The sequence below is a fragment of the Oncorhynchus masou genome, chromosome 3 (assembly GCF_036934945.1).
Source record: "Oncorhynchus masou masou isolate Uvic2021 chromosome 3, UVic_Omas_1.1, whole genome shotgun sequence".
NCBI classification, from domain to species: domain Eukaryota; kingdom Metazoa; phylum Chordata; class Actinopteri; order Salmoniformes; family Salmonidae; genus Oncorhynchus; species Oncorhynchus masou.
Window position 1 is genome coordinate 27654821 of NC_088214.1, and position 24559 is coordinate 27679379.

Consider the following 24559-nt stretch of genomic DNA (forward strand, 5'->3'; position numbering starts at 1 on the left):
TTAATACTTTGTAGCGCCACCTTTTGCTGCGATTACAGCTGTAAGTCGCTTGGGGTATGTCTCTTATCAGTTTTGCACTTCGAGAGACTGACATTTTTTCCCATTCCTCCTTGCAAAACAGCTCGAGCTCAGTGAGGTTGGATGGAGAGCATTTGTGAACAGCAGTTTTCAGTTCTTTCCACAGATTCTCGATTGGATTCAGGTCTGGACTTTGACTTGGCCATTCTAACACCTGGATATGTTTATTTTTGAACCATTCCATTGTAGATTTTGCTTTATGTTTTGGATCATTGTCTTGTTGGAAGACAAATCTCCGTCCCAGTCTCAGGTCTTTTGCAGACTCCATCAGGTTTTCTTCCAGAATGGTTCTGTATTTGGCTCCATCCATCTTCCCATCAATTTTAACCATCTTCCCTGTCCCTGCTGAAGAAAAGCAGGCCCAAACCATGATGCTGCCACCACCATGTTTGACAGTGGGGATGGTGTGTTCAGGGTGATGAGCTGTGTTGCTTTTACACCAAACATAACGTTTTGCATTGTTGCCAAAAAGTTCAATTTTGGTTTCATCTGACCAGAGCACCTTCTTCCACATGTTTGGTGTGTCTCCCAGGTGGCTTGTGGCAAACTTTAAACAACACTTTTTATGGATATCTTTAAGAAATGGCTTTCTTCTTGCCACTCTTCCATAAAGGCCAGATTTGTGCAATATACGACTGATTGTTGTCCTATGGACAGAGTCTCCCACCTCAGCTGTAGATCTCTGCAGTTCATCCAGAGTGATCATGGGCCTCTTGGCTGCATCTCTGATCAGTCTTCTCCTTGTATGAGCTGAAGGTTTAGAGGGACGGCCAGGTCTTGGTAGATTTGCAGTGGTCTGATACTCATTCCATTTCAATATTATCGATTGCACAGTGCTCTTTGGGATGTTTAAAGCTTGGGAAATCTTTTTGTATCCAAATCTGGCTTTAAACTTCTTCACAACAGTATCTCGGACCTGCCTGGTGTGTTCCTTGTTCTTCATGATGCTCTCTGCGCTTTTAATGGACCTCTGAGAATATCACAGTGCAGGTGCATTTATACGGAGACTTGATTACACACAGGTGGATTGTATTTATCATCATTAGTCATTTAGGTCAACATTGGATCATTCAGAGATCCTCACTGAACTTCTGGAGAGAGTTTGCTGCACTGAAAGTAAAGGGGCTGAATAATTTTTGTTTTTGATTTGTTGAAAAAGTTTGAAATATCCAATAAATGTCGTTCCACTTCATGATTGTGTCCCACTTGTTGTTGATTCTTCACAAAAAAATACAGTTTTATATCTTTATGTTTGAAGCCTGAAATGTGGCAAAAGGTCACAAAGTTCAAGGGGGCCGAATACTTTCGCAGGCACTGTAAGTCATCTTTATTGTAATGTAAGTGGATGCATGAGTCATGGCAGACCTTTGGTCAGAATTCTCCATTGTTTTTGAATGGTATCACTTTATTGTGGTGTAATTGTGTCAGGGTTAGGGCAGCTGAGACAGACAGACAGTCAAATGTTGATCCTACTGTCTCTATGAGATTGTGAGCAGCCGTAGAGAGTGGAGGGATGGGACTGGTACAAGGAACTGTTGGTGCTGTTATCAGAGGCATCTGTAGAGGAAATGTGAGTATGTCTGACTTCGAATTTGCATTGGATTTTGTTATTATTCAAGTCCTCCCTTCCCGCACCTCAGCCTTGATGAATTGCAGGAAGTTGTCATCTTTGCAAATATCCAAATGGACTGTGGGGCTCCTGTACGGCGCTCAAGATGTTTCCTTTGTTTTCTCTGAACTCATTGGCTTTAAGGGCTTTTCCTATGGCACAGTGAGCCAGCCAGCCAGATGGAGCTGTCGACAGTCCTGTTTCCTCTCATTCACCTCTTTGCATTTGTTATGTCTCTGTAGAGTTTAGTCCCTTCTTCTCTATGAAAACGAGGAATTAAGAGGCTTAGATTAGGATTAAGTTCGGTGCTTGTTCAGCTAGCACAGTGGAACCAATAAAATTGTTGGAGACTTATGTGATAAAGACATGCTATTTTGGACAGAGGGTTCAAAATGCTCAAACTTGTACTGAAACTCCACTTGTTAATCAGTAATATATACAGAGAAACTCCCTAGCTTGTATTTTATTATGTGCATTCCAAATAGCACCCTATTCCCTACATAGTGCACTACTTTTGACCAAAGCTCTATGGGCCCTGGTCAAAAGTAATACACTATATTGGGAATATGCTGTCATTTGGGGCTTACACTTAGAGTTATTGTTTTGAATCAATGGTCTCTCTAGCAGTTTTATCATCATTCCCCTGAGGCGTCTTACAGTTGATGTTTGTTCAGAGGGCAGTGAAGCTGAAACATGAAAATGTATCTGTCTCAAGGCTCCTGCTGTCTACTTTTAGCTCTCTCAAACAAACAGTTTTTTTCTGAACTGTTACAGCTTAATTCCTTCGTTCTATTTATTGAGTATGAACTGCACTTCACTACTCCATGTTGTAGCGGTTTTCTTTAGTTGAAGGAGAGGCGGACCAAAACGCAGCGTGGTGGTTATTCATGTTTAATTTAATAAAGACACTATACATGAATAAACTAACAAAAACAATAAATGTGAAGAAAAAAAACAGCCCTATCTGGTGCAAACACAGAGACAGGAACAATCACCCACAAACACACAGTGAAAGCCAGGCGACCGAAGTATGATTCTCAAGAGACCACTAATGATACCTGCCTCTGATTGAGAACCATACTTGGCCGAAACATAGAAATACCCAAATCATAGAAAAACAAACATAGACTGCCCACCCCAACTCACGCCCTGACCATACTAAATAATGACAAAACAAAGGAAATAAAGGTCAGAACGTGACACATGTCACTGCCATTGGTTCCCTTGTTGCTTAATCGTGTGAAACTGCATGCAATCACTGTCATCTGTTCATGTGAAATCTTCCAATCAAAATGGCATTCAAATAAAAAGACAAAAAAACACAGTAGGTAGCCCTGGAGGTCAGAAGACATTTTTATATACTTCATACTGTGTAAATCCCTCCTTGTTGCAGCGTTCTACAACAACACGACTAAGGTGGCAGTGAAGACACTGAAGCCAGGCACCATGTCAGCGGAGGCCTTCATGGAGGAGGCTAACCTGATGAAGACCCTGCAACACGACAGACTGGTGCGCCTCTACGCCGTCGTCACCAAGGTCGAGCCCATCTACATCATCACAGAGTACATGTCCAATGGTAACACACCCTTCAAGTCCAATTCCTAATCATTTTGCAGACATGTTTTCATCAATACACACCATTTGATGTTACATAAGTTATATAAGTGTTCCGTAAGTCACCTTTGCACATTTTCATTGGTTTTTGGTTTCTATTCCTCCATTTTGTTTCTTTCCTTTTTTTAGGTAGCCTCTTAGATTTCCTAAAAAGTGAGGTCGGCTGCAAAGTTCAGCTACCTAAGCTCATCGATTTCTCTGCACAGGTAATGTTCTTCTTTACATCTCTATATGTCACAAGGATTAAGATTATTGCTCAACTTTACAGACATTTCCACTTAAGAAATAGATGATGATGTCAGTTTTTCCAGAAAACCAGAAAGAGGAATAGCAACTAAATACTATTTGGTGACGAACTTTCCAAATGAGTTGCAACAAACTAAGAACATTGAAGTGACAAGTGAAGACCATCCTGTGGGTGCCTCACACACGCCTATTAAAGTATGCGTCTCATGGAAGTATAAGAAATGTGATTCAACCAAACAGTCAATACACAAAATTATGATCCATAATGTACCATTGATAACATGCCTCCCCAAAGAAGTAAACTACCTAAAAAAAGGTCACACATTTTGAAAGGAATATACCTCATTCCATGTAGATCAGTACATTTGAGATACTAATTAGTTCAATAGAAATTCCTAATGAACTTTAATCAGGTCTTTGTGGATTGACTGAGAGGTGTGGTCAGTTCAGGCTTGGGAAAACTGCACCTAGCCACAGTTGCACAACGTGTTAGACAAAGTGAAAGAGGATGCAGTTGGGGAAATGAAACAATTGTCTGATTACTAGATCAACCCTTTCCCAGAATGGACTCAGCCAGCTCACTTAACCCTGTTGAGTAATAACCAAGTCAAATGGTTGGTAGCTAATTCAATTCTACCAAGAGGTAAAATACAAACATTAACTACTCTATGTATACAAAGGTATGTGGACATCCCTTCAAATGAGTGGATTCGGCTATTTCAGCCACACTAGTTGCTGACAGGTGTATGAAATCGAGCACACAGCCATACAATCTCCATAGACAAACATTGGCAGTAGAATGGCCTTACTGAAGAGCTCAGTGACTTTCAATGTGGCACCGTCATAGGATGCCACCTTTCCAACAAGTCAGTCATTAAAATTCTAAGTGTTGTTATTGCGAAGTGGAAACGTCTAAGAGCAACAACGGCTCAGACGCGAAGTGGTAGGCCACACAAGCTCAAGGAACGGGACCACAGAGTGCTGAAGTTTGTAGCGCGTAAAAATCACCTGTCCTCGGTTGTAACACTCACTACCGAGTTCCAAACTGCCAGCTTCATGAACTAGGTTTCCATGGCCGAGCAGCCACACACAAGCCTAAGATCACCATATACAATGCCTAGCATCGGCTGGTGGCTTAATGGAAGCAAGTCCCCGCAGAAATGTTCCAACATCTAGCGGAAAGCCTTCCCAGAAGAGTGGAGAATGTTCTAGAAAAAAATAAAACCATTATTTAACTAGGCAAGTCAGTTAAGAACAAATTATTATTTACAATGGTGGTCTACCAAGAGGCAAAAAGCCTCTTGTGTGGACAGGGATTCATTTTTTTTTAAAAAAAAAACATAGGACAAAACACACATCACGACGAGAGACACCACAACACTACATAAAGAGAGACCTAAGACAACAACATAGCATAGCAGCAACACATGAAAACACAGCATGGTAGCAACCCAACATGGCAGCAGAACAACATGGTAGCAGCACAAAACATGGTAGAAACATTATTAGGCAGAGACAACAGCACAAATGGCAAGAAGGTAGAGACAACAATACATCACGCAAAGCAGCCACAACAGTCAGTAAGAGTGTCCATGATTGAGTCTTTGAATGAAGAGATGGAGATAAAACGGTCCAGTTTGAGTGTTTTTTGCAGCTCATGCCAGTCACTAGTTGCAGTGAACTGAAAAGAGGAGCGACCCAGGGATGTGTGTGCTTTGGGGAACTTTAAGAGAATGTGACTGGCAGAAAGGGGAATGAGATGTTTGACGAGCAGGTGTCCACAGACTTTTGGTCATGTGGTGCATGTTGTGCAGCATTGCACATTTGCCATACTGAATTTTTGTCAGAAGAGAAGTCTAGTTATTTTCAGTACTGTTTTATGGGAACGAAACGACACAAGTCAGTCGGACAGATTTGCTAATTTGGATCGAATGCTGAATTGAGTTTCATCTCAGATAGATAGGTACTTTAGGTACTTTATTAATCTCTGAGGGGAACTTTCATCAATTTTCAGATTGCGGAGGGAATGGCTTACATTGAGAAGAAGAACTACATCCACCGTGACCTGAGAACAGCCAATGTCCTGGTGTCTGAGAGTTTGCTGTGTAAAATAGCTGACTTTGGCCTTGCTAGAGTTATAGAAGATGACCAGTACACAGCCAGAGAGGGTGAGCCGTCCGTCTGTGCATGCTAGAATTTGTTAGTACAATATTAATACTGTACTTTGGCCATACTGTTATACATATGTGTGATTCATGTGACAACATTCATGACTGAATAATTATGCATCATGAGTTTTTCCCAAAATGATTTGTCTAGTGTCTCATCTTTGGCTGAGCAAGACAGTATAGAGAAATTCCCTGTTGCTCTCTAGAGTTATTTCAGTAGTGTAATTGTGTATATTTTGTAAGATCGTATCTGTAGAGACCAGTACCGCTGAGGGACATGATGTTGATGTTTATCTAAGTAGAGGTACATTTCAGCAATGTAAACATGCTTGAAGCAAACTGGTTATCATTGCATATTGGTTTGTATAAGAATGCTTCTGTCAGCAGTCCAAACATGTACTAGTGTATTTAATTGTACCTTGGTTGGTTGGTTAGGCAGATAAGTGTCAAACTATTCCATCCTCTGAATATGTGAGTGTTTGCCCATTACAGGTGCAAAGTTTCCCATCAAGTGGACAGCACCAGAGGCCATCAACTATGGATCCTTCACTATCAAGTCAGACATGTGGTCCTTTGGAGTCCTCCTGTATGAAATCATTACATATGGAAAAATACCTTACCCAGGTAATTACATGCAACCTTATACACATAAACACACACAATACTTTCATATTTAAGACTAGCTACTCAAGCCTGATTTCCCCACGATATGCTGCCAAATATAGAGTTTGAATTAACGGAATAGTAGGCGTTAACATATATTTATCGCCATCTGCTGGTTAATGACAGATATTGCATGAGATCATTGAGTGGTATTCTCCAGAGAAGGACCCTGTATTTGGTTTGATGGTATTTATTGTGATGCGTTAGGAAATACCAAATACCTGCTGACTTTATTTATATTTTTTATTTGTATTTTTCCGCTATTGATCAACCATTTTCCCCACAGAAATAAGAATTGGTCACATTTACTTTTTGTTTTCAATTTGGGTCGACCTGCATTTCAGAGTATCTGCTTCGTCTCACTGAATCTTTCTGTTCCCTTTTTTCCTTTTTCAAGGGATGAGTAATGGTGAGGTGATGACTTCAGTGCAGAGAGGTTATAGAATGCCCCGCCCTGAGAACTGTCCCAACGAGCTCTATGACATCATGACCACCTGCTGGAAGAGCAAGCCAGATGACAGGCCTACATTTGACTACATCCAGAGTGTCCTAGATGACTTTTACACCGCCACAGAGGGCCAGTACCAACAGCAGCCCTAGGAAGTCAATGTTTGAGTCCCAATAGGGCTCTGGCCAAAAGTAGTGCACTATGTAGGGGATAGGGTGTCATTTGGGATGTACAAAATCTGCTAGTTTCATTATGAAATAGTCAATCCACCAGCAACAATATCAGCTATTCAGCAGAAGTAGAGATATTGTCGGACAAGTTGACTGCTTGTTTATTTGTTAGGCAAGCCAAAGATGAATCTATGAACTCAACTTCATATTGAAGTATAGACCTGCTTGTGCATTTCAGCATTTCACGGAAAATGATCGAATAACAAATGGCTTACTGTTGACTGACTGATCAAACCTGTAGAATAATTATCACATTGAACAGCACAAAATAGACATTCTACCACATATTTATTATCACTATAGTCATATATGTTTGCCATGTTGAATTCAATCATACATTTTACCAGTACAGATGCTTACCTTTTCATCTATTACATTTCTATTTTTCTTTGTATTTCAAGGTACATTGATTTATTTTAGCAGCTGATCTTTTGGGTTATTTTCTGAATTACAGAAATAATGAGACTAATGATTTATTTCATGTATATTTGTTGTATTTTAGTTGTTGTTTTTTTGCAATGAGTTATTGATGTGTGACATCACGTGATTGTATTAACCTGAATAAATGCAAATGATCTGTATCAATAAAAATACTTATTTGCAGATGTTTTATAATTTTGGCCTATTTTAAGTTATTTGAAAAGTGTCATCAGCACTATAAATTATATTATATGCTATCAACTATTTAGCAGACAAGACAAGTGGCGTTCCATGTCCTCTTTTTGTACTAGCGCTTTTCAATTAATTCACTTCTCCATGCGATGTGAGATCTGATTTAAAATCAGATCATTTGAGTCAGTGAATTGACTTACAAAACATGAAAAGTATCAATCAAAAGATCTTATAAACGGACAACTACCGATATCACAGTGCGCAACATACAAAATTCGGGGTTCGCGAGGCAAAAAGTTTAAACGTAACCATAGTGGTCACATGACTTTCTAAAGATGGCCGCGCCCTGTAGCCGAGGGGTGTGACATAATTTTAGTTGTACAACATTCTGGATGATAGTTAAGAAGCAAGCAGCATTGTGCCACTGACATCTAGGACACGTAAACGTAATTTCTACACTTTCTCAACCATTGTATCATCTGTCCCATCATGGAAAATGACAATCTAATACTGTACGTATATGCTGTATACCTAGCTACTCTAAAGCAAGCAATCGTTAGCCGACTAGCTAGCTTACCATTTAGCTTGTATAGAATAATATATATTTTATTGGAAGCGTTACAAAACACTGAACCATTAGCTATCTATCTATTACATCGACATTCAAGTGCATGCAGTGTTGTTTGTCTTCTTCTCATGCTTGATTGTAGCTAGCTAGTTCTTTTTTTAATTGTGTGCTAAGAAGCTAGCTAGTTAGCTACCCACCATTAACAGCTAACTGATCCAGGCAACTTTGCCTCAGTCACTAAAGGGACACGATGAAGACTTCCAGCATGTCACATTGAATTATTGTCAGGGGTTAGGCTTGGTACGTAAAGCATTTGTGACAGTTCCACTATGAAGTTGCATGAGAAAGAGAGAACCTGCATAATATTCAACCGTTTCACAATGTGCAGCTGATAACAGCGAGGGGGACTTATCTTTTTAGATCACATGCTCCTACAGCACTCTATAGTGGGTGGCCAACACGATAGCTAGGATAAGGGGAGGAGTAGGCCTTGCCTCTGATAAGAATATGACCTCATTGTTAAAGTGGTGAAGAATATTACTAACTAAATGTGTCTGTACCTACCCATCTACCTGTTTGAGTGAATGGGTGGGTTGGGAGGGAAAAACGTCATGTTCTGTTTACATTGCTTTGACAATGTCTCATTCCATCTTTGACATGATATTTTGTTTTTTTAGCCCCAAAGACTTCCCTAAGTTGAAGAATGATGCATTCCTCCGTGCATGCCATGGCCAGGAGACCAACCATGTGCCTGTGTGGTGTATGAGACAGGCTGGACGCTACCTGCCAGGTGGGCCTCACGACACCCTCATATTCACTTCACTGACATAAGAGACTAACATTAACAAGCACTAGGCTAAATCAAATATGAGTAGGTTGTTATTGTTTGAGTGGACCCATCCATCCTTTAATGAGTTGCTGGTATTGACATGTCTGTTTGTAGAGTTCCGTGAGTTCAGAGCTGGGAAGGACTTCTTTGAAACTTGTCGGTCACCTGCAGCCTGCTGCGAACTCACTCTCCAGGTAGCTATGCAGTACAGGTATAAAACGATCATCTACAAAACATCTTAGCCTTGATTGATAAGGTTCACCTATTATTTTTTGGGGTCTTCTCACAGCCATTGAGACGTTTCCCATTTGATGCGGCCATCATCTTCTCAGATATCCTGGTTATCCCACAGGTAAGAGTAGGCCTTGTCTGACAAAGATTTTTATTTGCCATTACTTTACTGACTTCAATTACAAGTGTTCTTCCTCCTTTTCCTCCTCGGTAAGAAGGTCATCTCTTTGTGTAGTATGTGGAGAGGAGGAAGCACATAACTCAGATACAGTATGAGGAATGGAACTGCCCAATGAATGTCTGGGTGTATGTGTGTTCCTGCTACCAGGCCATGGGTATGGATGTCCAGATGGTGGCAGGAAAGGGCCCTACGTTCCCAGAGCCCCTAAAGGAGCCAGAAGACCTGCTGCTCCTGCAGCCCAAGGTGGACGTCAACAAGGAGCTGGGCTATGTCTTCAAGGCCATCACATTGACACGCCACAAACTGGATGGCAAGGTCCCTCTGATCGGCTTCACTGGTGCCCCGGTGAGATCTCACACACACACACACACACACACAGAGAAAACACTTTTCAATAAATAATCTATTGGTTGCTTCAATCGTCAGAAGAAAAAAACGTGTTGTATTTTGGTGTTCTTAGACTAGTGGCTTCGGTAAAGTGGGCCCATATCATCATCTGTTTTCCCTTGTAGTGGACCCTAATGGCCTATATGATTGAGGGGGGAGGCTCAACAACCCACTCCAAGGCTAAGCGCTGGCTGTACCGCCACCCTGAGGCCAGCCACAAGCTGCTAAAGATGCTGACAGATGTCATCGTAGAGTACCTGCTGGGACAAGTGGCTGCTGGGGCACAGGTAAGCTAGGCATCGTGGGAGATTGAGATCCAGCTGTATTTACTACAGTTTATCCTCAGGTGCACTGCTAGCTCAGAGTTCTTGCACATGGGAAAATTATCAGGTGAATAGAGGGTAGATCATTTTATTTACAGCACTTAATTGGACAAAGAGAAGATGTTACACTTGCCAGACCATTCATTATTTGATAGCTCAATATCTAGGGACTGATAGAATGTTGATTTTATTCATGCAGGTCTCTTATAGGGCCCCTGGCATAGGCACATTATACAAAAGACATACACTGAGTGTACCAAACATTATGAACACCTTCCTATTGCGTTGAGCCCCCCAGCCTCAGTTCATTAGGGCATGGACTGTACAAGGTGTTGAAAGCGTTCCACAGGGATGCTGGCCCATGTTGACACCAATGCTTCCAACAGTTGTGTCAAGTTGGCTGGATGTCCTTTGGGTGGTGGACCATTCTTGATACACACAGGAAGCTGTTGAGTGTGAAAAACCCAGCAGCGTGGCATTTTTTAACACACTCAAACCGGTGCGCCTGGCACCTACTACCATACCCCGTTCAAAGGCAGTCACATGTTTTGTCATTGCCACTCACCCTCGGAATGGCACACAATCCATGTCTGTCGTCTCAAGGCTTAAAAATCCTTCTTTGACCTGTCTCCTCCTCTTCATCTACACTGATTGATGTGGATATAACAAGTGACATCAAAAAGGGATCATAGCTTTCACCTGGATTCACCTGGTCAGTCTGTCATGGAAAGAGCAGGTGTTCATAATGTTTTGTGCACTCAGTGTAGTGCTATGTAGATACATCCCCCATCTCTGTGTTTCCCCAGGCCTTGCAGGTGTTTGAGTCCCATGCTGGCTGTCTGGGCCCAGTGGAGTTCCAGGAGTTCTCCCTGCCCTACCTCCGAGACATCGCTCGTAAGGTCAAGGACCAGCTGAAGGAGTCAGGCCAGGATGTCCCCATGGTGAGCCCACACAGACTGTCATTCACACATCAACACAGGCCTCCATTTTGTGGATTTTATGTCACTAGAATTTCAAGACAAGCTTTTGTTTATCATCTCCTACGTTGTCCTTATAAAAGGCTTGCCGTTATTGCAGTGAGATATGTTGGTCAGTGTGATGCGATATTTCACCAGTAGATGGCACTATATGGTCAGAGTTTTCTCTACAGGCGGCATCTTAAATAGTCAGAAATACATTAAAGTTTTTTTTATGCCTTGAATCATTATATAGCATGTCGTGGGTCTCAGAATCAGCAGTGTAGTGGCGGATAAATGCATGTTAACACAGTTCACCCAACTTTTTCTTGCCCAACAGTTAACCCACTTTTTTGCCGAAAAACGCAATGAAACCGTTACGTTTCTTTTCACGCTGACCTGAAGTCTTTTACCTGTACAGCACTGCTCATAATTAAATATTTCACAATCGTTTTGTAATTTTAGTTTTTCACGGGTGTGTCCTGTATGTTCTGTTCCAGATTGTGTTTGCCAAGGATGGCCACTATGGTCTGGAGGACCTCTCTCAGTCCCACTATGAGGTGGTTGGTTTGGATTGGACCATCGATCCACGCTCAGCACGGTAATGGACATGAACCCTTTTCACAGAAAGCAATTGATGATTATGAATCATTCCAAGAGAGTTAGCTTCCTAGACAGTCAATGGCCCGAGCCAACGTTTGCAAAAGACGTTTTGTGTCATATGTTTAAATTGTATTGGATTCACAAGTTTATCCTGTCAACAATAAAAATGGGGGTGCCTGGCTTTGTCCATTGAACACCTTGTAAATGAACTCTTCCTAGCGAGCCTATTGTCTCTGTGGTTTCAGAGAGCGAACGGGAGGAAAGGTTAGTCTCCAGGGGAACATGGACCCCTGTGCACTCTATGCCCCCAAGGTAAGCACTGTGTTTTTTCTGGATCAAAATGGGGCTTAGGTGGTGGGCGTGGCCAATGGTGCAGTCTCCGACTGAACATTTAAGGGTTCTCCTCTTTGGCACAGATAAACTTTTTGCTTTTTTTAAAGCTAATTTCCTGCTACTGTACACTTTTTGCCATGGGGCGAAGAGAACATTTGACAGTTTTAAAGCTATATGAGTGACAAATCAATGGGGGCCCCATGACAAAAATACTCCTGAATGCATCATTTTTTTTGAATGCTTGATTCTCCCTGACTGTCTAGTTTTTTGTTTTGGTGATGGTTAGTTCTCAAAGATTCTTATTTAAAAATATACAAGTCCATTATCCTTTCTACATACTTCATATCTGGCTTTAGTCGTTTAAGTTTACACTGAAAACGTTTGACCATTCCGAAAATGATTTTATTATATTATTTAAAAAAATACATCTAGAATATTGACAATAGAAAACACATGGTACAGAGTGAGTACAAAGGTGCTGTACAGTACAAGCACATGACCCAGCAACCATTGTGTTCTTGAGCCAGGCACTTGCTAACCCCGCTGCTCTTACTTATACGGAACACTTTCAAAGTGATGCTCATTTGTCTCTGTTTCTACAGGAGCGTATATCAGAGATAGTGAAGAAGATGCTGGAAGGCTTTGGGACCAGAGGGTACATAGCCAACCTGGGCCACGGGCTGTACCCTGACATGGATCCGGAGAATGTGGGTGCCTTTGTAGAAGCTGTCCACACTCACTCTCGCCACCTCAATCTCAAGTAACACCCCCGTCACCAGGCAACATTGACCACAGTCATCATACTAGCAGAGAGCAGCGCCCAAAGAACTAAGCAACATTGCATTGGTTTATAGAGACAATGTATCATGTATTCACAGAAATCCAATCTACCAACAGGTCTTATCAAGTATGTTATCACAGGAAAAATCCAGACTTACGTTATTCCACAAACAATCAGCCGTTTCCAGCTACAATAGTCATTTACAACATTAACAATGTCTACACTGTATTTCTGATCAATTTGCTGTTATTTTAATGGACAAAAAATGTGCTTTTCTTTCAAAAACGAGGACATTTAAGTGACACCAAACTTTTGAACGGTAGTGTGTGATTTTTCTTTTATAAATAATATTTTGGTTATATTCTATAGATAATCCTTGGACAAAAGAAAAACATTAAAGTAGTGCACGACCTTGTAATATTTCCTATGTGTACGTGCCTCTGCTCCGTTTTTTCATCAGGTAGTTCATCTTACAACAACATGAAGGGTTTAATGTGATTATCTTGAAAGTTTGTGTGTTGGTCTCATGGCCAACACTGTTGTTTGACTGTGACAAATGTACTAAAGCATAAGCACTAGTGTTTATTTCGCTCTTCGTTTTTATTGAGTCAAAAGCCTTCATCCAGGACTGTTGGTTCAGCTTGTTGTGCTCCATAGATGTTGACCTCTGCAGTTCACCAAAGCTCTCAAGGGAAGCTCCCACTTTGAGATGAATTCGCAATCCTATGTCCACACATCTACCACCATACCACTGGTGCTTGAGATTATCAGGGGAAACTCTTAAATTACAAATGAGATGTACAGTCATGGCCAAAAGTTTTGAGAATTACACAAATATACATTTTCAGTCTGCTGCCTCAGTTTGTATGATGGCAATTTGCATATACTCCAGAATGTTATGAAGAATAATCAGATGAATTGTAAGTCATGCTTTGCCATGCAAATGAACTGAATCCTAAAAAAAAAACATTTCCACTGCATTTCAGCCCTGCCACAAAAATACCAGCTGACATCATGTCAGTGATTTTTCTCGTTAACACAGGTGTGAGTGTTGATGAGGACAAGGCTGGAGATGTCATGCTGATTGAGTTCAAATAACAGACTGGAAGCTTCAAAAGGAGAGTGGTGCTTGGAATCATTGTTCTTCCTCTGTCAACCATGGTTACCTGCAAGGAAACACGTGCCGTCATCATTGCTTTTGCACAAAAAGGGCTTCACAGGCAAGGATATTGCTGCTAGTAAGATTGCACCTAAATCTACCATTTATCGGATCATCAAGAACTTCAAGGAGAGCGGTTCAATTGTTGTGAAGAAGGATTCAGGGCACCCAAGAAAGTCCAAGCGCAAGGACCACCTCCTAAAATTGATTCAGCTGTGGGATCGGGGCACCACCAGTACGGAGCTTGCTCAGGAATGGCAGCAGGCAGGTGTGAGTGCATCTGCATGCACAGTGAGGCGAAGACTTTTGGAGGATGGCCTGGTGTCAAGAAGGGCAGCAAAGAAGCCACTTCTCTCCAGGAAAAACATCAGGGACAGACTGATATTCTGCAAAAGGTCCAATTTGTAAGTCGCTCTGGATAAGAGCGTCTGCTAAATGACTTAAATGTAAATGTACAGGGATTGGACTGCTGAGGACTGTGGTAAAGTAATTTTCTATGAATCCCCTTTCCGATTGTTTGGGGCATCTGGAAAAATGCTTGTCCGGAGAAGACAAGGTGAGTGCTACCATCAGTCCTGTGTCATGCCAACAGTAAAGCATCCTGAGACCATTCATGTGTGGGGTTTCTTCTCAGCCAAGGGAGTGGGCTCACTCACAATTTTGCCTAAGAACACAGCCATGAATAAAGTATGGTACCAACACATCCTCTGAGAGCAATTTCTCCCAACCATCCAGGAACAGTTTGGTGACGAACAATGCCGTTTCCAGGATAATGGAGCACTTTGCCATAAGGCAAAAGTGATAACCAAGTGGCTTGGGGAACAAAACATTGATATTTTGGGTCCATGGCCAGGAAACTCCCCAGACCTTAATCCCATTGATAACTTGTGGTCAATCCTCAAGAGGAGAGTGGACAAACAAAAACCCACAAATTCTGACAAACTCCAAGCATTGATTATGCAAGAATGGGCTGCCATCAGTCAGGATGTGGTCCAGAAGTTAATTGACAGCATGCCAGGGCGGATTGCAGAGGTCTTGAAAAAGAAGGGTCAACACAGCAAATATTGACTCTTTGCATTAACTTCATGTAATTGTCCAAATCTTTTGACACTTGTGAAATGCTTGTAATTATACTTCACTATTCCATAGTAACATCTGACAAAAATATTTGAAGACACCGAGGCAGCAGACTTTGTGAAAATGTATATTTGTGTCATTCTCAAAACTTTTGGCCACAACTGTAGTGAGGGGCTGGGAGTCGGGGATGTAGTGAGGGGCTGGGAGTCGGGGATGTAGTGAGGGGCTGGGAGTCGGGGATGGGTATGTTTGGCACGCTGTACATGATTTTGTTCAAACGATTTCCAGAACAAATCTATCCAGACTTAATTTGTTTCCATTTTGAACATGCATATAAAAAAATGGCTTAATTTTATTACTTATTTTGGTTTAAAAGGAAATTATTATCATTACAGACTGATATTTACACGAGGAATAAAGACAGTTAATCCCAATGGGTGTTTTTCTCTGAAAGGAAGCTAAGCACTAGAGGATAAGAGAGTGGTACAAATCCAGTTGTTTTTGTTGTTGGAATTGTGGGCATAGGATTCCACAAAAATACATCACGTTTTGGTTAGTTGTCCTTTACGGATGCTCCTTGATTTGCTGTGTGAAACATTGATAGAGGAGGTAGCTCTGCCTAGGAGTCTCCTGATTGGCTTGATGTCTGACCCTCAAGCCACGGCGGTGGCACACTCCTTTTCAGCTGGACCCAAACGACAAGTTGTTGTGACAATGCAGGATTAGCCCGACTTTGTGTTGTGAGGTGCTGTTCCCCGTCAGCCGATGTGAAGGGGAAAAAAATTCAACATGATAAAACAATTAATTTGCTGATCAGTTCTTTAGGTTTCTAAAGGTGCTATCATTTTACACTTCGCTGTTTAAGGACCAAGTAGAGCAAGGCTATGTTTTCTTGTTTCTCCCCATGTGCATGCGTTACGTCATGGGCTTTTCAGGCATTGTTTTTAAATGAATCTGGTGCTTAAAAAAAAACTCAAGGCCTCCTTACAAAAAGGACCAAGGGGATGGATTGTGGGGGTCTCAGGCACAATCTCTCAGCAAATCAGCAGGCCTGAAAATCCAATCTGCTCCTGGAGACAGCAGGCTGTACATCATTTGTTAGGGACTGGCACCATCAGCGCTTTGTCGTATGGGCTGCCGTAGACTGTGATTGATTTGAAATATTAACATAGGGCAATGGAGAAGCCCACATCAGACCTCTCAGTGAGGAGTCACTGGCTGTCTCCAATGTTTCATACTGTAGCCGCTATGGAAAAAGTCAAGACAATATTTTGTGGGAATGTGATATTGGCACTGTCATTACACAGCCTTTGTGTGGATTCCATCTTGTGACCTGTGCTTTAGAAAGCCACTGACATGTTTTTTTATTTATTTTTATTTGACATTTATTTAACTAGGCAAGTCAGTTAAGAACAAATTCTCATTTTCAATGACTGCCTAGGAACAGTGGGTTTAACTGCCTGTCCAGGGGCAGAACGACAGATTTGTACCTTGTCAGCTCGGGGGTTTGAACTCGCAACCTTCCTGTTACTAGTCCAACGCTCTAACCACTAGGCTACCCTGCCGCCCATGTCATTGTGTTAAGGTCACTGTCCTTTGTAATATATTCACACTGTATGAGTTGTGCCATTACACAAAGTGGGTGTTGAAGGAAATATGCTAGAGTAATGTGCTGTTTGTTCTTGTCACCTTCTCACTAGTTAACATGGAGCCAAATGACACAGATACTATCAGAGGGAGCCTAACTCCCTGTGGTCCAGCCTTGACTCATCCATCACCATCTCTATTGTTCCACAGCTAAGAACAGTCATTCATCTCCCCAGTCCCCACACCCAAGCATTTCTCAATAAAGGATTCAATCCAATCCAAAATGATCCAAAGAAAGAATCATTTGGAATGGATAGAATCATAGGGTCACTGCAGTTACTCCTTTTCATTAGCTCTCCCCCAAGCGCCTTCCTCCCTGATCCCTCCTTCACCCCACCCAGCCTCTCACACACCCCAATTACTGAGGGATGTTAGAAAGCCAGAGCGGCAGGACAAAGCTCTCCAAATCAGCTCCCTGAAGAACGAGATGTTTGTTAATGCTGACAGCACAACCTACCATCCAAGAGAGAGAGAACTTAAGACTCACCTGCCAAACAGTTCGTAGACAGACACAGAGTGCTCGCGGAGCACCAGTTTGTGCCAATTTGGAGGTGGACTTGGCCACCGGAAGAATTTCCTCCACCTGTTGGTCCTTGCTGGGGTTCGACTGACCAATTGTCTACTAATAAACATACAGCGCAACCCTAGTGTTCGAACGAAGCACCTGCCTTCAGGACCACATAAGCAATCTGGTGCATCCCAGCATTCGTCTCACATCGATGCCTGTTCTCTCCACTCTTTCCCCCAGCTGACAGCCTCAGCAGCCGACACAGGAACCACACAGCAAGGTGGGGGAGCCAATTACTCGTCTGTCTCTTCCCTACATGTCACTTCAGCTAAATCACCCCCCTCTACAGGAGCACAAACACTCCGCAGTGAAGCAGAGAGGGGGGGCCCAGCCGCCATCCATATTTCAGCAGGCAAACTCTGTGCTCCCTGTCCAAAACACAATGACAGAGCCCATCTGTGAAGCACTCCCCCATGGATAGGCCAGGGGAGAAGCCGTGTAGTTTGTACAAGCAGGTCCGAAGAGTATTGGGCTTGTTGACAGCATCACCACCCAGCGTACCAATCACTCTGACATTTTGGTTTTCATGGTGTTTACAGTTGTAACAGATTGGCTCGTACAGCAGCAGCAAAAAAAAAAAAAAACACCCCTACCTTTAACCCAGGATAAAATTAGAGCTAAACCAACCTGTCAGTCAACATGCAGCACATTCAATATCAGCCAACATATAGACCGGTTTTTGGTCACCACTGAATCCCAAAACTGATTCATAGAATTCACTGTCAGTCCAATCCCATGTGTAGGAGGTAACAGAACAAATTGAGGTGGTGTTATATTAAGAACAGAATGGGAATCGGACAGTTGTGAGCTGTCTGCTGAGATAATTAATAAGCTCATTTAGAGAGGCAATCAATCTGGGCTGGAGACGTGCTGCCTGCCTCTCACACACACTTAGGATTCTTTATGACCTGATTCACAGGTTTAGCTCCATGAATGCCCTAATGAATGAGAATTGCAATGAGATAGATGAGAGAGTCTTATTAGAGGAGAAATCACAACTACACCGACAGGAATAGAGTGGCACCTAAAGTGAGAGAAGACAGTTTTTAGAAAGTAGCAGGGGTCAATATACGTGTTTCACACTTTATTCATAGAAAAGCACTGAGATTCCAACACAAATGATATAAAATGGTAGTAGCGTTACATAAATAGTAATAAATTGTTTTATAGACATTAGCTCAAGAGGTTGCACAAACAAACTGTTGATAAACTATACTTCTGTGGCAAATACTGGATACCTTTTTTTATTTTTTATAAATCAGTAGCACAAAGAGGCAACAAACACTTTCCCTTAAATAAAAAAATAATCAAACCGTAGATGAACTAGTGAACAATCTACCAGTCATTATTACTTCCTTCTAAATTCTAGTGACAGGTCGAAACACTGGTACAGTTAACACAGACACAGAGTATGGGAGAGAGAAATTAAAAGCCAGAGGAGGTTCCTCCCCCCATTTTTTTGCAATGCCGTAGAACCAACTACTTCAGCGACAGAAAATGCTTGTTGTTTGATGTGTGTGTATAACAGGCAGGTTTACATTAAACTGCAATCTTGTCTTGTCCACTCGTTGTAACTCACAAATCTCAGATTCAAGTAGTGGTTAATATTTGTGGCAGCTAAGTGAATGACAAAACAGAGGAGGCTGCCGTAGGTTGGTAGGTTGGTTTGGAAAGCAGGTGTTATGTCGTGGTGCATATGGCACTGGTACAGGCAGTGCTGCAGTCTTACTGAATCCTGTGACTAACGTTTGGGAGGAAGTTAACATAATCTTTTTAAAAGAGAAGGAATAAAGACCAGCGATGGATGGATGGAAGGAGCAGAATAACTCAACTGCTCCGTAGGGGTTGTAGAGAACGGTTAAGAGCATGGCCATGGTCGTTCAGGTGAAGTGAACTGAATAGGCTTAAAAGCATGAAGAAATACAAGGGAGGACGATAGGGGTTGTTAAAACAGACTCCCCCCACTCATATTCTCTGCCAGTTCCTTATTTTGCGTGGGGCATGCAGGGTTTTTATTTTCATTTATTTTGGACCATTGTTCTCCTTAAACTCTCGTTACCATGTCAAGTGCTGACACGGGTACTTTGAGAAGACACTAAAGGCTTAAGTCCAAAGAGAGAAATTGTACATTAAATTGGTCAAAGGCAACGTCCGTCCCAATTTGCAGCATGTGCAGGCTACTTACAAATACAAACATGCCGTGTCTTGCCTCGTCTGTTCTCTTTAGGATAGTGGCGAGCTCCCCTCAGACATTCGTCCGGGTGACTCCAGAGAAGGGGACCAAACCACCAAGTGGTTTCTGCATAGTCAGGTTGCTGTCTGTTCATAATGGTATGCCTAATTTCGAAAATAACATGCTTCCTCTTAGAAAACACTGCAAAAACTAAACAAAACATACAAAAAAAAAAAAAAAAAACGACTCAAAATTCAGAGAAATGTACACAGGAGCACCTGAGAAATGTATTTTCATCTAACTGCCCTCACATTCCCAGCCCACAACACATTCAAGTATCCCACAAAAACAAAAACACACAGTTATCATAAATAATTATAACTTTACAATTTTCTTAATTGACACTTTCATATTTACAATATCTTAAATGCTTATGCTACTACTTTTTTTGTTTGTTTTTTTGTTTCTTTAAGTGATTCCCTGAGAACTGAGTTGAGCATCTCTTTTCTGTCGTCGTTTCTTTACTGCACTACGCCAGACGGGGGGACTTCTGTGGCCCTAGGTCACCTGGAATGTGGAAGCTGACATGGAACGCTTTTCATAGCCTCAACATTTATCCTCAAATGTTTGTGTCTAAATATTCCTATTTTTGCATGTTAAATATAGTTATGCTGCCTATATTCCTAGTACTCATTCACACACAGATGATTCTAAACGATCGATAAATAATTGCTCAAGCAGACAGAATGGTGTTGAGAGTACATGACATTTGTGAAGTGCTTGTATAACAATAATACTAGGGCTAATATATAAAACTTCTCCCACAGGGTCTGAGAGGTTGATAGTTATAGTTAGGCTTGTATGTGGAATACTAACCCCAACCGGCGACACCAAGGCATGTTGTCAAAAATGACACGTTCATACACGTTTTGCTTTGAAAGATACAAGATGTTTTTTCAGCAATGGTATTTCCACATGTTATAAACCCAAACTCTGACAACACAAGCCACTCCTCACAGACCCAAACCCACAGTGGCAGTATCACTCTCAGGCCAGTCAATCCATCTTTCCGTGATCGAATCCAAATACCAAATCTGCCGCAACCTGTCTCTCTCTCTCTGTGTACATCTGTCTCTTTTTGAAAGGTACCTTCACTAGAAATAGGAGATACCAGACAAATGGATCAGGCTACACTCAGGAAAGGTGGTAGAGAATATGTGAGAGATATGTGAGAGAATATGTGAGAGATATGTGAGGAGGACTCTGTATGTACCTGATGAGTCTGGCATATTTAGGCTTGGCTCCTGGACCTGACAGATCCAAGTTCAGCATTCCACCTCCTCCACACATAATACCTTGAAACGAGGCCTTTTAACAGGAAAAGTTTAAAGCTGACCCTTGGAATACGATCGAGGTATAACAGTAAGTCAACACGATGTGCGTCAGTGTTTTTGGAATGACAGGTTTTCTTTCCTTCAAAAACCACTCGTATCTCACCACAGCAGACATCATTCCCTGGCTCAAAACACCCTATACATCATTTGGTTTTTCATGATTTGCCACCTCAATGTTTTATCATCATTATCATAATCTTTTTCAAACGTTTTTGTATTCAGACCCCCCCCCCCCTGCAGTCTTTACCTAGCAGAGTAACATTGCGAACAAACATTGGTTGTCGCCCACAAGAAAAAGAAAAAACTGACAACACCCCCTCCCCGGACAAATATAGTATTTGACACGTAAATGACAAAAGAAATGGAAATGAAAAGTTAAATAAATGATTAAATGGAAATAAAAGTTCCCCATATTGCCTGTCCTGTTGGGGGAACCCCAGGGGTCAGCCGAAGCGTTCCCGTACCAACATCATGAGTTTCTTCTTGCCCTTGTAGATCTGTTTGAGGTTGTCTATAAACTGGGCAAACTGGATGTGTCCGTCCTGGGCCAGTAGGAAGGTCTCTCTGGCCTTACTGAGGAACTCTATGAACTCTCCGTAGTGTCTGGGGCTGATGTGAGTGAGCCGGGAGTGGGTTGTGTTGATGTAGGCGCTGATAGTGGCGTCCAGCAGCTGCCGGAGCGGAGCCTTGTCCGTGGACATGAGCTTCCCAGAGTTCCGTCGCCCGGGGATACCGGCCAGGCCCGGGGCCGTCATGGTGCAGCGACGCAGGATGTCCGAGAGCACGGTGGCGCAGTGCACGCTCTTCACCACCAGGGGGATGATGGCGGCCAGCTCGTTCTTGCCCAGCGAGTGGGACAGGGCGCAGGCCCAGAGCACGTCGTTGATGGCCGGGTGGGTGTCCTGGTTGTAGGCCAGGTTGAGGTGGGTCATGGCCAGCGAGGCCAGCTTGAAGGCTCGAAGCGGGTAGCCGCGGTGCTCCATGTAGCGGGCGATGGTGAACAGCTGAGAGTACGTCATGCCTGTTGATGCTGCGTCGATGACGATCTGGTAGGCCGTCTCGAAGGCGATGTGGTCCTTCTCGCAGAGCGTGAGGGCCGAGAGAGCGCAGTTCTGGGGATCCTTCATGGCACACTGCAGGGCCAGCGTCCGGGCGCAGCTCGCCAACTCCTCTCTCTGGGGGTAGTCCAGGCTGAGGCGGAGGATGGTGTTGTGGGACATGACGGTGGCTGCGACGATGCTGGTGGCCTCGGTGGGGGTGAACAGGGTGTACCAGCTCTGGAGGATGCTCACCAGCGCTCGCAGACCCACCTCTGTGGCACAGGTGACCAGCCAGCGCACCATCTCCCTGCGTCTCCAGTTCAGAGTAGACAGAGTCATCCTCATTACCTGGAGAGAGAGAGACATGTTGAAACACGCCAGACAAGGCAGGGTGCACAGTAATTCAACACCCACCAGCACATTTTTTCAATGTCACACACTGCTTACTATCCATCTATCCATCAGTACCTGCAGGCCCAGTTCCAGAGCTACATTAAGCAGAGTGATGTCTGGGGGGTTGTCAGACGGAGTGGCGATCTTGAAGGCATCCTGGGCCAGTTTGAAGATGAGGGAGGAGGAGTGGATGTTCTTCTGGATGGCCTCCAGCACCGTCCGCAATCTCAACATATCTCCTGGAGGTACAAACAACAGAGTATTAGATTGAAAAACAGCATTTGTCATCCAACAGTTTGTATGTGTACTGTGGTGTTCTGTAGTGGTGGACAAGTCCTTGGGAGTGTTTATCTGGTAGTGGCGTGGTTAAATGTTTCGGGTGTGTGTGCGCATTGTTGTAACTAGAGCTGAGCTGACCTTTGGCTGCGGTGAGCATGGTGGAGGCCAGCTCACACTGCTGAGACTCCAGGTGGCCCAGGGTGAACCAGCGTGGGTAGCGGCTGGGCACCATGCTGATGCCATGGTGGGGGTGACCCAAGTCTCCCGAGGGACCAGTCGACTCTAACACAGGGAGCCTAGAGGACACACACACAGAGACAGAGAGTGATGAGATGAGTTATTATGATAAAGAAAACGTTTCCTATTCAAAATTGAACTGTAAAAAAAGGTTTCCAAGCCTACAGCATTATTACACTGCCTCGTCCCATCTCAAGTCTGTATAGCTGCATTAGAGGTCTCTGAAACGCACACCAGTCTGTATAACTACATTAGAGGTCTCTGAAACGCACACCAGTCTGTATAGCTACATTAGAGGTCTCTGAAACGCACACCAGTCTGTATAGCTGCATTAGAGGTCTCTGAAACGCACACCAGTCTGTATAGCTGCATTAGAGGTCTCTGAAACACACACCAGTCTGTATAGCTGCATTAGAGGTCTCTGAAACGCACACCAGTCTGTATAGCTGCATTAGAGGTCTCTGAAACGCACACCAGTCTGTATAGCTGCATTAGCGGTCTCTGAAACGCACACCAGTCTGTATAGCTGCATTAGAGGTCTCTGAAACGCACACCAGTCTGTATAGCTGCATTAGAGGTCCCACCCCCCTTGTCTACATATGCACGAATGTGTGTACCTCTGAGTTTGCACGTGTGTGCTTGTGTGCAGCCCTAAGCCCCGTTATGGATTGTGTATTAGCCAGGACCCTGAGGAATCTCAGCAGGATAATCATACCACAGTACAGATGGGGATTATTCAGTCATAGGGATTCATCATCCAGCCTCTCAATATATAGATACAAGTAGAGGGAGGGAGCCCCCAGTGTCCGGTCTGGTGTGTGAAGTCATGAGCTCGGCTAGTCGGCTAATGCATAGCAACCTAGCAGTGCCAAAAACCCCTGGTCTGCCAAATAAATAAAATAACCGAATTAAAATAATTTTGACAGCAGTTTTGGGCTCTAAAATATATGATTAAGTTTGATGCCCACGGTGAAGTTGCTACAAATGGAGATATTTCATTCAATAGTTATCCCCTCTGACTACTACATTTGTGGTCACACAGGACCTGACACAGACCAATCACGGGCCAGGCTACGAGGAGGCTCCCGGTCGACTCCGGCAGGATTAAAACGACCACGTCGACAATAACTCTTTGCTAGTTACGGTCAAATTCAAATCCTTCCGACTTCAGGCGCCCTCGGGAGTTCTCCATAGGAGTCCATGTGGATAACGTCAGCGCGATCACTATCTACTGGTTTAAATGTCTAGGACTCTGACACTTTGACGCAGCCAGATAGACGCATCACATTATGTTGACAATAAAACATGATACGTTTCTAAGTGTTAATAGTAAAATGGTGTGTTCTTTTTGTAATAGCTAAATGGTTTTGAATGCCAGAGACACATACAGGTGCTTGAAACAGAGCAATGAGCCTGAATAGGATTGGATATGAATGTAGGTTGGGGGGGATCTTACCTCATGGCCCGCAGTGCTAGTTTGTAGGCCAGGTCTGTGTCGTGGGGAAGCAGGGCTGAGAACAGGTACTTGGCAAAGGTGTGCATGGGAACGCTTTCCCTGTGGATGACTTCACCCAGGCCACTGAACGGACCCCCTGAACACACAGACAGAGAGTTGCCACAAAGTACATCAGAATTGTCACAGTCATTCATATCTTGGAGTCCAGCCACACACACTTATGATTTGGCTCAGCTTTTTGATTAATATTCAAAGTATACCAGTATAAACAGCTAA

General features: G+C 43.1%; 3 protein-coding genes across 6 annotated transcripts in view; 2 read left to right on the forward strand and 1 right to left on the reverse strand.

Annotated features, from left to right (window-relative positions):
• The window catches only part of LOC135513904 (tyrosine-protein kinase Lyn-like), a 13961-nt gene extending 6290 nt beyond the window's left edge, over window positions 1–7671 (forward strand). Inside the window, exons 9-13 of the mRNA XM_064936909.1 lie at window positions 3081–3263; window positions 3431–3507; window positions 5562–5715; window positions 6208–6339; window positions 6776–7671. Of these exons, the coding sequence (XP_064792981.1) occupies window positions 3081–3263; window positions 3431–3507; window positions 5562–5715; window positions 6208–6339; window positions 6776–6978 (749 nt within the window). The 3' untranslated portion in view covers window positions 6979–7671. The remainder of the gene's footprint in view (window positions 1–3080; window positions 3264–3430; window positions 3508–5561; window positions 5716–6207; window positions 6340–6775) is intronic.
• A 323-nt stretch (window positions 7672–7994) lies between these two features.
• Window positions 7995–13445, forward strand: LOC135513912 (uroporphyrinogen decarboxylase). 2 transcript variants are annotated; one of them, XM_064936922.1, is made up of 10 exons: window positions 7995–8180; window positions 8914–9026; window positions 9180–9259; window positions 9355–9417; window positions 9625–9822; window positions 9990–10151; window positions 10994–11128; window positions 11644–11744; window positions 11992–12058; window positions 12682–13445. In XM_064936922.1, exons 1-10 carry the CDS (start codon window positions 8158–8160, stop codon window positions 12841–12843), a joined length of 1104 nt encoding a protein of 367 aa, XP_064792994.1. In that variant the 5' UTR covers window positions 7995–8157; the 3' UTR covers window positions 12844–13445. The 2 variants fall into 2 exon arrangements, with proteins under 2 accessions (XP_064792994.1, XP_064793003.1); XM_064936931.1 differs by having other exon boundaries at window positions 7995–8114.
• Window positions 13446–18380: 4935 nt separating this feature from the next.
• The window catches only part of LOC135513921 (zinc finger SWIM domain-containing protein 5-like), a 73073-nt gene continuing 66894 nt past the window's right edge, over window positions 18381–24559 (reverse strand). For all 3 annotated transcript variants that reach the window (XM_064936964.1, XM_064936955.1, XM_064936945.1), the window contains exons 10-13: window positions 24284–24419; window positions 22729–22886; window positions 22387–22550; window positions 18381–22266 (exon numbers count right to left, since the gene is read on the reverse strand). In XM_064936964.1, the coding sequence (XP_064793036.1) occupies window positions 21322–22266; window positions 22387–22550; window positions 22729–22886; window positions 24284–24419 (1403 nt within the window). In that variant the 3' untranslated portion in view covers window positions 18381–21321. The remainder of the gene's footprint in view (window positions 22267–22386; window positions 22551–22728; window positions 22887–24283; window positions 24420–24559) is intronic.